Source organism: Panthera leo, chromosome B1 (genome assembly GCF_018350215.1).
Source record: "Panthera leo isolate Ple1 chromosome B1, P.leo_Ple1_pat1.1, whole genome shotgun sequence".
In the NCBI taxonomy this organism is placed as follows: Eukaryota; Metazoa; Chordata; class Mammalia; order Carnivora; family Felidae; genus Panthera; species Panthera leo.
The window spans coordinates 33696554-33713672 of record NC_056682.1 but is presented as its reverse complement, the minus strand read 5'-3'; the positions used below and the strand labels follow the sequence as shown (position 1 = coordinate 33713672).

The 17119-nt window shown below is 39.1% G+C and overlaps 1 protein-coding gene across 1 annotated transcript in view; it reads left to right on the top strand.

The window, feature by feature from the left end:
* The first annotated feature begins 6945 nt into the window (after positions 1–6945).
* ADAM28 (ADAM metallopeptidase domain 28) overlaps positions 6946–17119 on the top strand; it is a 74271-nt gene continuing 64097 nt past the window's right edge. The window contains 2 exon segments of the mRNA XM_042934541.1: positions 6946–7106; positions 12631–12734. Coding sequence (XP_042790475.1) covers positions 7052–7106; positions 12631–12734 — 159 coding nt within the window. The 5' untranslated portion in view covers positions 6946–7051.

The following is a 17119-nucleotide window of genomic DNA, read 5'->3' as shown; positions in this document are numbered from 1 at the left end:
GCTTTCTCTCTGTCTCGCTTGCTTGTTTGCTTCCTTCCTTCCTTCTCTTTCTTTTGTTCTTTCTTTCTTTCTTTCTTTCTTTCTTTCTTTCTTTCAAAATTTCTTTCTTTCTTTCTTTCCTTCTCTCTTTCTTTCTTGCTTTCTCTCTTTTCTTTCTTTCTTAATTTCTTTCTTTCTTTCATCTTTCTTTCTTTCTCTCTCTCTTTTTTTTCCCTAAAAGGGTATTTCTCTTAAAACACTTCCCCAGAGATCTCCCTTACCCCCCACTGCTTTAGATAAGGGCAAAACCCTAAAGCTGATTTGTAGGGTAATTGCCTCTCACCTCCCTGAAGGAATTCTCTGATTAAAAGCTCTAGAGTGGCCACTGAACTTGTTCAGTGAACCAAGGTACACAGACTAGACAAATCAAGTGCCAAGGAGGATTCTCCGATGCCCCCCACCACCGGCTCCTGCAACATAGATGAGCTGGACCAGCTGAGCTGCGGCTGCCCACTGCATTGCCTACTGGGAGCTCGGGGAAGCCTAAGGGGTTAGACCAGAGGTCCCACCTGGCTCCCCAAATCTGTAACTGAACTCAAAGGATTCACTGCTTGGGGCGCTTTAAATTGAACATTACTCAAGGGAGTGTTGAAAGCAACGATTACTAGCAAGGAGACAGGGAGATGGCTCTCAAAGTGCTGTCTCATGTAATCCCTTTCCTGTGGTGTCTTGTAATACACAGAACAATGGCCGAACTACTGCAGCAACAGTTTGTTCACTTTCCCTTTTCCCTTCCATCCTTTCCTCCACCATTTCCAATAGGATATCTAACAATCCCTTGGGCTTTTGGGGGGGCGTCCTTATACTCATGTGCTAGTCTAAAATTGTCAAAAAACTGGGACAAGTCTCTCCACATAGAGGTGACTGGCCAGCTTGGGACTTCCCCCAAGGACAAGAGTCTTTCCCTGGGGAAGGGCCCCTTTACCCATGCTTGTTTCGTTTTTCCATATCCTGGCTGGCTGGCCAACTGTTAGAAGACGGGGGAGAGGCAGCAGAGTAACCTCCAAACTGAGAAGGCACTTGGAGACCAAAACACAAAGCGGGACCCCGCATACAGTTTACACAGAGTTCTATTCAGAGTAACTTACTGACGGGGGAATCTGGCGGATGATGATCCTGACAGCTGCACAGACGTTCTCCACCAACTCCAAACCTGCGTCTGCAGATTTTGTAAAGTGAGGGGATCTGAAGAAGGTATGTGGCAAAGTCAAAGGGTCCACTTACTTGGTAGCTAACACTTAACAGATCTCGCGATACCACTGGTGCACAGGAGTTGGGGGGGAAGGGACCTATATTACTCTACCAGTTATCTAAACAACTTTAGGGAAGAGCAGAATAAGCCTCCCTGCGTTTCTGTTGGGGTCTCCATTAATGTCCAAGGGGCCTGGAACATGTAGCCCAGGGAAGGTCATCTCACGAACATGGACGAGATGAAGGGCCAAATGTGGAGTCGGTATTGTGGGCACGTCTACAAAATGCTTTTCAAATGTATGATAGCCTCTGATCCTTGTCAACTCCAGCGAAGCAGAATGCTAGAAGTTACCCGTTACGTGACTTTGGAACCTAACTTTATCTATAATCAAGGTTTACGAGAAAGTCATAATCCCTGTATAATACAGCAAGTGGCAGAGCAGGACCCGAACCAAGATCCTGTGCTCTTCCTCACGATACAACACCACAACAACATCTACTACTGAAATTGCCAGATTTCGGTGAGAAATAAGGGAGATTGCATCTTCAAAGCATTAGCCAGGTTTCTGGCACTTAGTAAGTGTTGAAAGAATTAGCTCTCACCATCATTATTTTGTTTTTAGGGGTAGTCGTCCAAATCTCTATTCTGATAATGTCTTGCAATGTGACTTCGGAAAACCTAATTTTTTTCTGAACAAAAATACCCAATCGCGCTATTAGAAAGAAGTTATTTCTGTGGATTAATAATTGGGAATCCCTTGCAAGGTGACTGTAAGCTCAGTCCATAGCATTGTTATAAATTAGTGTGCGTGGAGCAGGAGTAGCACAGGAGGAGTTCTCTCCTGGGCATGGGGATAATGTGACATGTGTTTCACTCAATAGGAGTAGGGGACCATGTCCCCAAATCACATGTCGCGTGATATTCATGGTCCCTGTAGGAGTTGTAATGAAAGAACTTTTTGGAAAACGAATTAATATAAATAAAACCCACAATGAGATGTTACATCATACCTGTCACAATGGCTAAAATTAACGACACAAAAAACAACAGGTGTTGGTGAGGATACGGAGAAAGGGGAAGCCTCTTGCACCGTTGGTGGGAATGCAAACTGGTGCAGCCACTCTGGAGGACAGTGTGGAGGTTCCTCAAGAAATTAAGAATAGAAACTACCCTATAATCTAGCAATGGCACTATTAGGTATTTACCCAAATGATACAAAAATACAGATTCTAAGAGGCACATGCACCCCAGTGTTTATAAGAGCATTATGAACAGTAGCCAAACTATGAAACTATGGAAAGAGCCCAAATGTCCACTGACTGATGAATGGATAAAGAAAATGTGATGCGCGCGTGCGCACACACACACACACACACACACACACACACACACAATGGAATATTACTTGGCCACCAAAAAGAATGAAATCTTGCCATTTGCAATGACGTGGATGGAGCAAGAATGTATTAGGCTAAGTGAAATAAGTCAATCAGAGAAAGGAAAATATCATATGGTTTCACGTATATGTGGAATTTAAGAAACAAAACAGATGAACAGTGAAGAGAGGGAAACAAACCACAAAAGACTCTTAATGATAAAAAACAAACAGGGTTGATGGAGGGAGGTGGGTGCGGGGATGGGCTAGATGGGTGATGGGCTCTAAGGAGGGCACTTGTGATGAACACTGGGTGTTGTGTGTAAGTGAGGCATCACTGAATTCTACTCCTGAAACCAATACTGCACTGTATGGTGGCTAAAACTGAAATTAAAAATATTTAAAAAATAGATTAATAAAAATTCTTTAAGGATTTGGGATGCACAAGATTGTGCGGATCAACAGCAAAGACCGTGACATGCTTTTTAACCCCTAGTTTGAAATCTAAGTAAAGAGGCTCTTTTTTTATGAATAAAATAATAATTTGAGATAGCATAGAAGTATATTCATCCACAGAAGCTTATCAGTGATTGTGACAGGCCAGAGAATTCAAGAGGCCCTGTAGATGGCCATGTACAGGTCTGACCCTTATGGCATGCTGCTTGGGTCTAAAGCTTGCTTCTTTTGCAGAACAACTGCATGGTTTTGCCTCACATCTTTTTACCTTAGTGCATTCTTGTTTTAAAAAAAAATGCTAATAAAAGTATCACTTAGCTCACAAGAAAGTTGTGAGGATAAAAATACGTTAACTCACATATAAAAACTCAATACGTGGAATCTATCATTCTTTGAAATAGATCTCTAGCTTGGTTCCAGACCTATCTGTTTATTTTTTAATTAACAGCTGGACATCCTGTCTCCATGTGACACATCCCAAACTGGTATTTTTCTTCTTACCTGCTTTACTGCATGAATCCACTCTTTCAGGGAATAGTACAAGTGTGTGTATAAGACATATACTTATATCATATGTATCATATATATATAAATATGTATGGCACCATTGATCACTATAGTTTATCACAGTCTCTGAGTGCTAACTGGTGCTTTTTCACACTGTACCGCAGTACTCTGAGCTAAGCATATTATGAAATGTATGTGGCTCACTCATGTAACTATTCTTTCTGTCATTTATTTTCTGCTCCGGCAAAGAGTTTGACCAATAACGATGATAAAAGATATAAGCGGTAACGTCGCATCTATCCCAAGAAACAAAGGGGAAAATTAAACTAAATGTCAGAATTCAACTTTTGGGGGACGTGGGTGGCTCCGTCTGTCAAGCGTCTGACTTGTGGGTTCAGCTCAGGTCATGATCTCACAGTTTGTGAGATCGAGCCCTGCATCTGGCTCTGAGAGTACAGAGCCTGCTTGAGATTCTTGCTTTGCCACTCCCCTACCGCCCCCCCTCCCCCCCGCTTTGCACACATTCTCTCTCTCTCTCTTTCTCAAAATAAATAAACTAAAAAAAAAATTCAATTTTTATGTTTGCTCCATTCATCTTCTAAGAAATAATGAGGAAAGTAGAGAATAAAATTCATTTAGAGATTGGTATAAATCATTTGACATTAGAGGATACTATAAATATAATTCTAGGCTATGCAGAGTGACCAAAGTTTCTGAGAATGACAGCTGGAAAGGCATGGCATGATTACAGATTTAAAGAGAACTGAAGGACGATCGTCAGTTTAAAAATGTCGTATGCATCCCTACGCAGACCGAGATCATTCTTCATTTCCAATGCACCGCCCACTGAAATGGGCAAGTGTGCAAGTTGCCACATTGATTAGAACCTGTCAGTGGTGCCCATTCCCTACAGGGACAGAGCCAGAAATGAACTTGTTCTGTTTAGTAGGATCTCTTCCCATTCTTCCAGGTACTCTGCTCCAACAATGCTAAAGTATTACCGTAAACGAGAATGACATTACATCCTCATTTTTTCTCAAAGTTAATTTTTCATTGACCTCATTGTTCCTGCCTCCAGGAAGTCTTCCTTGCCCTGCTAAGGGTCGCCTCTGACCCCCATGCCTGCATCTTTCCTAGCCTAAAGGACAGTGTATCATAATGTATAGACAGCACTCACTTAGCACATCTTTGTGGGACATGTCCTTGCCTATCTCCCTCGCCAGGCTGTAAGCATCTCAAAGGGAATGACTACATTTTCAACTGTGATCTCAGGGTCTTTCACCTTATAGGTACTAATGAATGTGCATAGAATTAATGGGGGAAATCATGTAATAATTAAAAAGTGGGTATAAACTTAAAAAAACATTTTTTAATGTTTATTTATTTTTGAGAGAGACAGAGACAGAATGTGAGTGGGTTAGGGGCAGAGAGAGAGGGAGACACAGAATCTGAAGCAGGCTTCAGGCTCCGAGCTGTCAGCACAGAGCCTGACCCGGGACTCGAACTCACGAGCCGTGAGATCATGATGTGAGCCGAAGTCGGATGCTCAACTGACTGAGCCACCCAGGCACCCCAAAAGTGGGTGTAAACTTTCTGTTCCCTGAAAAAGACAAAGCAGTAGAACTTGGATTGAGAGCAAAGAAACCTGGGAGATTCCTAATCCTACAGCTGAAATGCTCAGTAAGTAGATATAAAAATTCTCTTGTGGTTGTTGGCTGATGCCTATATGACATTTTGAGAAATCCTTTTTCATTGAAATCGCTCTATTACAAAAATGCGCTTCAGAATCCATAGAATAATGCCTAATTTTAGTGGATTAAGAATGGATTTAATAGTAATAACCTCAGGATTATCTCATGGAATGTGTATTTTATAGGAATATGTATATATATATATATATACATATATATGTATATATATATACACACATAATTTCTCAACAGAAATAAGACTGAGTGTATAAATCAGCTGTTAGAATGTGTGACTAAGAGCTCAAACAATACTAAGTTCAAATTCCACTTCTGCTACTTACTAGATAAAATGACTTTGGGCAAACTTTTTTTTTTTGTTTATTTATTTTGTGTGTGTGTGAGAGAGAGAGGGAGTGCAGGGGAGGGACAGAGAGGGAGAGAGAGAATCCCAAGCCCTACTTGGGGCTCGAACCAGGGAACCCTGATATCATGACCTGAACCGAAATCAATAGTGGGATGCTTAATCGACTGAGCCCCCCAGGCGCCCCTGGGCAAACTTCTTATTCTTATTTACTATATAAAGGAGGACAGCTGAGCCTTAATCTTTTGAATCTTTTATCTTTTTATTTTGAAGAGGCTTTTTTTTAAAGTTTATTTATTTTGAAAGGTGGGGAGGGGCAGGGAGAGAGAGAGAATCCCAAGCAGGCTCCACACCGTTAGGGCAGAGCCCAACGTGGGGCTCGAACCCATGAACCGTGAGATCATGACCTGAGCTGAAGTCACGAGTTGGACTCTCAACTGACTGAGCCACCCAGGTGCCCCTGAATCTTTTATCTTTTTAAATCCCAGGTTTTTAATCAACAAAATAGGGGTAAGATGGCATTTATCATACAGAAGTGTCATAAGAATTAATATGATCGTAAGTATCAAGGACCTGGAACTCAGTAAGGGAGCTCACCACGAGCTATTTAGTGAGTCATACACTGTGCTATCTGGACATGCCTGCTCAGCCTCACTACCACCAATGACAGCCCCTCAAGGTTTTTTCTGGAAATTATGTCCTTTGAGTCTAATAAGGCTTTTTCCCACTCCTCGTTGTTAGTGATGATACTGAAGATGCCCTTGGAGATCTGAACAACCTTGAGCTTGTATTGTCCTACATTCTTATTTCAGGATGGCTCAAGCTCCCTGAGAGCACCATTGTGGGAGAACAGACTACAAGATAACTGGAAAAGAGAATTTTATCTAATAATTGGAGTGGATTAGAAATTGCTTCACTGAACCGCATCTGTATGTGCCGGAAGAATGCCATTCGCAAATACATATATAGCAAATACATCTGTAAACATAGCATATATTTAGCCATACATATATAATACATAGCAAATATATATATAAACATTTGTATACATTTATAACATACATAATAAATGTGCACACTTACCAAGGTCCATCCAAGCCAGTTAGCCCAAGGTAGCTTCGTGGGCTATAGTCATATACTGGAAATGTACTACTCCAGAGTGGGGAATGTGGGGAAGCACGAAAGAGAAACAATAGCTTATGGTAAAGGAGCCTTAGAGCCAGGAGGCAGCCAGAACTTCCTCCTTCAGGGCCATTGTTGCAGGACAACAGCTTCAGGGTTGTGCAACACCTTTAGTAAACACTTCCTGAAGCAGAGACAAGAATGAACCTGGGAGTTTCATTTTGTCTCACTTGAGAGGAGTCAGGGACAGATCAAGCAGTGCACCCTGAGCGAGAAGGGCAGGCACTCTGCCCCTGGGCTCATCCAGCATGCTGCAGGGGCTTCTGACGGTCACAGTCACGTTCCTCCTTTCTCCAGTTCCAGGTCGGTGTTTAATTCCTTTTCGGGTTCTGTTAGATACGCCAGTGAACTGCTTGCTTTTCACCTTCTCTCAATAGCTTTTTTTTTTTTTAACCAATTTTACTCACCAGTTGGGCTGGTTTTAGTCTGCTGTTTTGGGGGGGGGGCTGTGACTGCTGTGAACCCTCACTGTAAAGGAGAGGGAAGGAGACGACTTGAATCCATTTTCCTATGTCTGATATGGGAATACATAGCCATCAAAGGGAAAACTTCATACAGCTTAATTGAAGCAGAGAATATGATCTTCGTGTCACAAAGTGGAATTCGTCAAATCCCGCTTGTCATTTTCAGAGCAGTAAAGACGCAGCGGATTTGACTAGCTACCGCTGTGCACAAGGCTTTCAGAAAGTATCTGCTGTAATTATAGGGACCAGTTTGGCTCGTCCTGTTCCTTTTGAGTGCACGTTTTGATGTTTGGTCCTGCCATTACTGGTGATAATAAGTATGACTAATTAAGAATAAACAGGTGACCAGCTTGATCTTTCTAAAGCATTGTGCTATTACCTGATCAAAACAAGGTTATCGTTAAGCTTAAATGGATCATTTATTTCTATTTTGCTGGTTATCAAACATATAAGACTTCAAAAGGAGAGAAATTTTACTTCTCCGTAATAAGTCACTTCTGGCATGTCCCTCTATTTCTGAGAAATTCACCAATTAGATGTTGGTTAAATTTAATTGGGTAACACATTTCCTTAACTTATTTCTATTTCCAGAGCTTATTTAAGTCACCACATTAGCTTCGGTGCGTGAAAATCCTTCCCATTCAATCTTTTCTTGGGTTTTAGAGTGCTTGTGGAGACGTAGGAATGGGAACAGATCATCAACAAGAAGTATAGTGTTAGGGAGGGAAAGATTCTCTTCTCTCTCACACTCTCCCTACTTGGTCACTAAAAGTAATTCTCCCCACCTCCTCCCCACTGTTTCTGATTTCTTTTCCAGGCTTGTGAGAGTTTTACTTTACATCATTAAATATAGAACTGTACTGGGCATTTAAGTTATTGACTTCAATTTCTACTTTGGGAGTCAACCTTAATAGAAACCTTCTTTCCCTACATGTCTCCAAAAGTGCTATCTCTAAAAATTCTTTGGGATCCCTCACTTGGTTGGACCCTGAGAATTGCTTGGGAACTAGCTTTATTGAACAGCATAAAGATCAAGCAGGATCCATTAACAGCTAATCCTGGAGTCCACCCACATGACAGGCTTTTCACCACATTGGGCATACTAGCTGATTCTGTTCTCTCGTCTTTGCATTCACAACATGGCACCAAGGACAGCTTCCTTAGAAACCATGCCTAAAACCGTGATGTCTTCAAGTATTTGGTGGTGGGGACAGAGGGTTTGCAGTATCTCTTGTGAGAACAGGGTGACCGACAGACTGTTACCCCCTCATCTTCTATCTTGAACAGAGAGTCTCCCCCCACTTTACCTTCCATTTTTTATTTTCAAGACTGTCTCCTTGGCAGTGAGTATTATTCCCACTGATATTGTTCCTACATGGATTTCTTTCCCAGCCAGAATGTAAAAAATAAAGCAATTCTCATTTTCTCATCTCTTCCTTTTTGTTGATCTGCCCCCACCATGCAAAGAAAAAATATGTGCCTCGGACCACGACTTGTGCCCAGTTTCCATAGACATGAAATAAAAGAATGAAGTATAATTAGGCCAGCTGTTTGTACGCACTTCACCATCCCCTGAGAAAAATAACTTCTAGGATTTCATCATAGGAAAAAACCCAAATATTTAAAAGGATGTAACAGTTGTTTGGGGGTGAGATGTATGCGCACTGACAAAAGAGAAAGTTCTTTAATATATTTCAACAGGATATCCAGAGGGTACAGTACTTTTTAAAATTATTTTGCTTCAAATTAACAATTCTTTCTTATCTTCATAAAATGACTAGATGAGCCTCAAAAGCATTTATAATTTAATCTTCATAGCCAAAATGATAGATTTAATGAGGATGCATTTTTCCTCGATGTTTGCCGTCACTTTTACTACACTAAGCTCCAAATCACCAGAGTTTGAGGGGGTGCAGTGTAGCCCAGATCTGAAGTCAATATTGAATAAACTCTGATCCCGGGCTTAATGTCATGTGTTTAGTTTGGAAAGACATTCTTTAAACGATTTGGAACAGATTTGATCAAAAATGAAAATGCCAAATATTATATACAAATGTGCTAAACTCCAAAATTGCCCCCAAACACATTAAAACAGAATGTGGCAATCCAGACCAGTGCCTGTTATATTAATCTTGCCAATGAGTATTCACTTTTCTAAAGCCAATATACAGTAAAATAATTATCTCAGGCAATCTAAAATAATAGTTTTGTTTTTTCTCCATCTAGTGTTGCTGGTCAGAAGTAATCCAACGTGTGAGTTCTGTGGGAGAGAGAGAAAGCGAGTACTAAAATGAATTAGTAGAAACATATTGTGTTACATCTCGGATTTGTGTAATCCCAGGATGGCAGTTAGTTGTGTTTGTTCCACAGGCTTCCAAGTAATTAGCCTGATTTTATTCAGCTGGGAGGAGGCTGCGTCATTTCCATCAACCTTATGGATGATTGAGCCAAACAATATTTCGGTCTGCTGTGTGTCTCTAACTTGTGTAATCTGTGATCATTTGAATCTCATTCTTTCAGGGGCCTTCTTGGTCCCACAAAAATAAGAGCCATTAAGAGAAAGTCTGTTTCCTGTAGAGAATGTACTATGTTGCAAGAGCTTGGGAAGAGCCGAAAATCTGTTGCTTGCACACTGAAGATAGTGAGAGGCTGCCAGAGGCTTTTTCAAGAAGTATTCTGGTTTCTTTGTTGATGGATTTTATTTGCCATTTGGAAGTGTGCAGCCATCAAAGAGCTGGAAGTAAATTTCTCCGCTAATGTACATATTTGACTTCATATAAGTCAATTGGTAGTTTCCGATTTCATGAAATGTTAAGATTTAGATACTAAGTAGTAAGCATGGAGATGAGTGTATATGTCACGAAAACTTGCATTGGCCGGATGGCCTGTTTCCCTCACCCCTTCTGAAAGGGGAATGTGTGTGTGCTATCATTTTTTGCTTTGATAAAAAGAATCAGCCGGATAGTTATTATTTTATGACCCAAGGGCAACTTGGGCTGATATTTACTCTTGGAATAGTGTATCATGGATGAAAACCAATTTTCAAACCGCATTGTTGGAAGAGTTACTTTGGCTGCACATTGGTGACTATATGGCTTCATGAAGTCCGTATTAATGGGACTAATTGCACTGATTGGACATAACCCACAAGACAGCATGTGGTTGCCTTATGGTGTGCCTGTTTGGTATTACAGGTTTGCAAGAAGCTTCAGGGAATTGTGTCAATACCGTCAGTTAATTTGTGGCAAGAGTAATTTTCTGAACCTCTTGGCATCTTATTATTTTGACATAATTATGATAATTAGGAAAATTTTAACTCAATGCTAAAATGATCGATTTAATGTTCCTTTAGGCTTTTTAATTTCTGTTATAAAATTTGTTAATAAATACTTATTATTTTCCTTTACAAAAAAATAAATTCGATAGAAATAAAAATGCCCAGTGATTATCTCTGCAACAGCAAGAAGAAGGTCTTGAGGTATCTTATCTAGTTCTTGAAGTCTTGTCTATGTAATGAGACTTATTTTATCAAAACCAATTAAAACTTTATCCAAATGATCCTCATCTCTTCAAAGAGATTACAGAGAATTCGGTATTTGTTTGCAGAAAAACATGGACTACATGAACTGTCCTTAAAGGTCATTTAATCTTCTTTTTAACCAATTAAAAAATTAGAACCAAACTCAAAGTTCCAGTATCCTAGGGTTGATTCCATGATTTTAAATGTTTTCAAAATGTTTTTAAGAGTAAATCTCAAGTAAATCTCATTGAAAGAAAAGCTACTGCATATCCCTTTAATGGACTGGTTTTTACCTAATGAGATTTAGCCAATGGCTCTTAAGTGGTCAAGTGCATTTAGCCATCCTAAAATGATAAAAGAAAATGGACATAACTAGGAATTTTTTAAAGTTTCTGCTTTAGGGTCGCCTGGGTGTCTCAGTCAGTTGAGCATCCAACTTCGGCTCAGGTCATGATCTTGCGGTCTGTGAGTTTAAGCCCCACATTGGGCTCTGTGCTGACAGCTCAGAGCCTGGAGCCTGCTTTGGATTCCATGTCCCCCTCTCTGTCTCTGTTCCTCTTCCGCTCGTGCTCTGTCTCTCTCTGTCTCAAAAATAAATAAGCATTAAAAAAAAATTAAACCTTCTGCTTTAGTTTCTAAACAACATTTAAAAAAATACTCTCTGGTACATCTTTGGGATAAGCGTACAAGTCACCCAATATGACTGACAAAAAATACTCAATGTTATTTGTTAAAAGATCAAAAAATAATATAAATTTATATTACCATAGAATTTAGGTTTGAGTGCTTTAATAAGTTGGGATTATCTTTAGAAAGCACTCTAGTCATTACCCAGAGAACTAAAGCCCTTCTAGACCACAGTGTTAGTAAATTGCCAGCCTGGGCCCATACTTTGATTTTTGGTTTCTACTGCATCTATATTCTGGGTAGACCAGTAGCCCCTTCAGAAGCCAAAGAGCTGACCTATTGACATTTACTTAGACACTATTCTACACGGAGGAAGGACTCCATCAAGTGGGAAAATAAAAAAGAAAAAAGAAAATTCAGTGTTAGTTTTCGGAAAACTGAATTCATCTCAAAAATAACTTGTAGAAACAATGCTGAGATGAGAATTCAAAATATAGATAGAAGGTTTGGATGAGGTAACTGTTCAATTGTCTTTCCATATGGCTCCAGGCTCAAAGTTCCCTTCCAGACCAGTAATAGTGTTCTAATTGTTTGCTTCTCTAATTTTATTCTTTTCATGCTTTGTATGCAAAAATAAATTTACCTGTATTGCAAAAGCCAAGCATTCTATGGAGCTGGCATTGGAGCTTTATTACTGCATCATAGTTTTCTTCGTTAATGTAGAATATTGCTTTTGGACAATACGAAAAAATATTAGAATCAGAAATGGCATACATCATTGATTTCATTTTTGTAACACTGTGTAGTTTTCAGAGTACTTCTACTCAATTATGCTGACACTGATAGAAGATTGTCTTAGAAGATTAGTTTGGTTTCTGCCTTCCTGTGCTGGCCTGTATTGCTTGCTACGTTCCTCCGCAGAAGATTCAAGGTAGCAAAGAGAAATGGAAAAATCCAAAAGAAATACTTTCACCAAATAGAGATACACTTGCAAGCTTTCAGTGGGGATGTATATGAAGGTCTAGGCTAAAGATCTGAGAGGAAGGGTGGGTTTCCGATTTTGTCTCTCTACTCTTAAATCACTCTGGCATAAAACTCAGTTAAGCCTCTGTATGTGGCATTATTGCCGAAATGCAATACGGCTAATTATTACCAACCGGCTTGTTTATTTCTTCTGCTTCACTCAATCTGTTCTTACCTTTTTTTCCCTCCTCAGTAAACGCGATAAAAGAACTCTCTGGAGTGAAGAACTATGAAGTGGTTTATCCCAGAAGACTTCATTCACTACATAAAAGAGAGGTCAAGGAGCCAGAACAACAGGTACTTCTTTTGACTTAACGAAGAGTCTTGAAAAAAAAATGCATATATTTACAGGTGGTATACATATAGATATATAACTCTAATACATAAATATATACACATATTTATATTTATATTTATATAGAGACATTTTCATTTGTTATTTGACCTATATTATTTTTATTAATCGTCACAATAACCCAATGTTCTATTTTGAGCCTCATTTTGCAGATTAAGGTTCTGACGGTTGAAATAAACTGTCCAAGGTCACACAGAGAGTAAACCTTAATACTTTTATGGTAATTTCTAATTCTGTGTACTTCCAAAGAAATGAGATACAGTTTATTTTATCTATCTATTATCTACTTATCGATCATCTGCATATCTATGTACACACGTACAAACAAAACCATGAACATTAAAACTGAAGTAGAAAATAAAATATTGTGAATCAATTAATATATATATATGCATATTAAGTTAAGATGAATTACTGTAATTAAACATGAAATTTATTTTTGTCTTTCCTAAAGAGAAAGTTATTAAAGTTTGTAGAATTCTTACTACTTAATGAAACAACACAGTCTCAGTCAAAAGCTAAAAGCTAAAACATGATGATCCATTCAACAGTTTTCTCATTACCTGCACTCAGGAGTCTTCTGCTAGGAGACAGGAAAAATACAGATAAATGAGACATAAATAATAACTTGTAGAAATATTGTAAGATGCAACTCACTGGGAGTACATATCCCCCCCACTGGATAAGCTTCCCCACAGATGATTTCTTCTAAAGCAAACATGTTTATAATAGCAGAACCCATAGGAGACCCTGTTTATTGAAATTATTCTCTCTCAACAAAATGTTTCTGGTAAATTTAAATGGGACCTGTATGCACTGGGTTCCTCATCAGTATGGCCCTCTTCAAATGCTTTCCAGTATTCTCTTAAAAATGCCAGATACCTTTTGTCACTGAATATTTTGAGGAAAGTTAATACACGTCCAGTGTTTTAAAGTGAATCCCTCATAAAACAAATTTAAGCTTTTGAACAATTTATTTTGTTGAAAAACTCTAGAATCATTACTGACGCCTATTAGATGATCAATCTTAAGTTTTGGAAGAATTGAGTGGATGGATGCAGTTGATACAATGTGCTTGATATTTATTGCCGATACATTATTTTTCTAGTCCACAACTTGATTCACGGATTGTATAAGCCTTATGTTTTCTTGATTCATAGTAAAAGTGTAAAGGATCCGAATTCAGAAGTCTTGTTTATATTCACATCTTAACTTTGTTAATTTTCTCTGTTAGACACTGATGAGCTTCAATTTTTTCATCTTAAAATTGAGATAATAATAGGAATGCTTATTTTATATGGCTATTTGGAGAAGACTTACATGCAAAGCAAAGCAGGATGCAATTATTAACTCCCTGCTCATGATTATGCTATGGCACTGTCTTATATAACTCACCACCTTCTACTTCTGACTAACTGTCATGGCTCTTTTGCTTAATATAATGATTTATTAAGCCGTTTTGTTATCTTTCTGCTTCTCAACACAACCTCCTTTTTAGTCAGCTTTGGTAATCGCAAAGCCTTTCTTGGTAATATGTTTATTTCTACCACTCGGCCCTTCTTATGGATTTTTTTTTCCTATTTAACATGTTCTCCCCATTTGTAACACCCAGTTCATATTCTATTCTTGTAAAGTAAACATGGAATATTTGTATATGTACTGATAGATCCTTTTCCTGCAGTCATGCTTCAGGAATGGTCAGTGTTACACCATTTGGTTCTTGATTTTCTCTTAATATTGATTTCACTATCATTATCGTGTGTGTGTGTGTGTGTGTGTGTGTCCAAGTGACTGTGAGAATAAGTTTAATCTTCTCATCTGGGTTGAAACTGCCCACGTCAATAAAAAAAAAGTGGTTTTTTTTTCTACCTTTAACATGCCTCTGCTCCTCCTTACCCTCACCTGTCAACGTGTCCTATGGAAGGTATTCCATAAATGTTCATTGATTCAAGGAAATCCCCACAGAACACACCAATCGTACCTTTTGGAGGAAATAAAAACATTACACCAAATTCCATAGACAACCAAAGGGAAATGTGCCTAAACGATTGGAGGGCTTTAATGTTTCTTTAAAGGGTGAATTTTATTTTTATTTTTGTCGTTTTGTGGAGTATATTTGCAAGAGTTTCCTTGTTGCCTTCAGTTGTCGACAGTAGGAGGCAACATGTTATTAACCATGAAGAATGTGACAGGGCGAGGACTGAATGCTTCCGACCATCTCACAAATACGTGTAACTCAATCATGTTTGCCTTTTAGTATTATTCAACTAGCATTGATGTTCTCAGGTGCTGGTTGATGCCTTTGAGGTACCGGCCAGCAAGAATGTGATCAAACCATTAAAAACCACTAAAAACAATTCCTGGCTGAAGAAACATTCCAAAAGCGTTGATCTGCTTTTCCCAGTCACTGTTTTCATCCTCTGATATTTCAGAATCTCACCTCCTTTCCCTCGTCACAGATGTCTAGCTCTCATTCTTACAGTGCCTGGACTACTGTGTATAGAATCACCAGATTCTAGCAAATAAAAATACAGGACACCCGGTTAAATTTGGATGTCAGATAAACAATGAAAGCTTTTTTTTTTTTTTTTTTGTATACGTCATCTCCAATATCATGTGGGTCATGCTTGTATTTAAAAATTATTCACTTTATCTGGAATTCAGATTTAACAATGCCCTGTATTCTAGGCGGCGATCATACCATGGGGCTTTTTTCACGTCCCTATGAACGTGTTCTGTCTACAAATATAAGGTCCTGTGCTGCTGCATGTCTGATATTTCAGTCCTGCCTGGTCAGGCTTGCTGAGTTCTGCCATGACACTTGTTTCACAAGCACAGACCATAGAAGCCAGGGCCTCCTTGTCTATCTAACACGCAGCAGGCACATTCTCTTCCCTTCCACAGAATCTTCTCTTTTTGTTCACATACAGCTTATGGCCAACAAGAACTCTGTTATACAAATAAGCCAAGTTGTTAGAAGCTATCTTCGTAGGGGAAGGAAAAAAAAGAGGTTAGAGTGGGAGAGAGCCAAAGCATAAGAGACTCTTAAAAACTGAGAACAAACTGAGGGTTGATGGGGGGTGAGAGGGCGGGGAGGGTGGGTGATGGGTATTGAGGAGGGCACCTTTTGGGATGAGCACTGGGTGTTGTATGGAAACCAGTTTGACAATAAATTTCATATATTGAAAAAAAAAAGAAGCTCTCTTCGTGGCTTCTGCATTGAGACTATTGGTCCTCCTTGTGCAAAGGATTGATTAGCAATTATTCAAAATAACTAGAATTTGGAATGCATGTGACGGAAGGGATCTCTACACCCTGAAGATGTTATATACATTCTCAGTGAAATTAATCACTTCTCAAAGCAGGGAAGATGAGGACTTGTATACTTATTATTATTTTTTAAATATTTTTTTATTTTTTTAATAATTTATTGTCACATTAGCTAACATACAGTGTATACAGTGTAGTCTTGGCTTTGGGAGTAGATTCCTGTGATTCATCACCTCCATACAACACCCAGTGCTCATCCCAAGAAGTGCCCTCCTCAATGCCCATCACCCATTTCCCTGCCCTCCTACCCCGCCTCCCACCCCCATGAACCCTCAGTTTGTTCTTTGTATTTAAGAGCCTCTTATGGTTTGTCTCCCTCTCTGTTTGTAACTTATTTTTTCTTCCCTTCCCCTATGGTCTTCTGTTAAGTTTCTCAAATTCCACATATGAACACAAAGATATATGTCTTTTTCTGCCTGGCTTATTTCACTTAGCATAATACCCTCCAGTTCCATCCATGTTGTTGCAAATGGCAAGATTTCATTCTTTTTCATCGCTGAGAGGTTTTTCATTGTGTGTGTGTGTGTGTGTGTATCTATATCTATATCCGTATCTATCTATCTATCTATCTATCTATCTATACCTTCTTTACCCACTCATCAGCTGATGGACATTTGGGCTCTTTCTGGAATTTGGTTATTGTTTATTTATCCAAAGGATACAGGGGTGCTAATTCATAGGGGCACATATACCCCTATGTTTAATAGCAGCGCTATCAACAACATACGTACTATTAATCAACTGTGCCCTCTACTGGTCTAGAGAACAGAGGCACTGGCTTTACCTTCAGCTGTGCCAAGAGCATGGCCCCATCCTTCTGACTTCATCATGCCTGGCATCATGAAATAGTCCTCTGAAAAATTTTCTGGAGGGAATACTCAGGGGCTGAGTAGAAACTTGCATGTTTTTTTCATTATTGTATTTTTGGTTATGCTGCGTATGCATGGCATAAGGAAAACTGAATAACTATTTGTTGAATAAATGAGCAAATGGATAA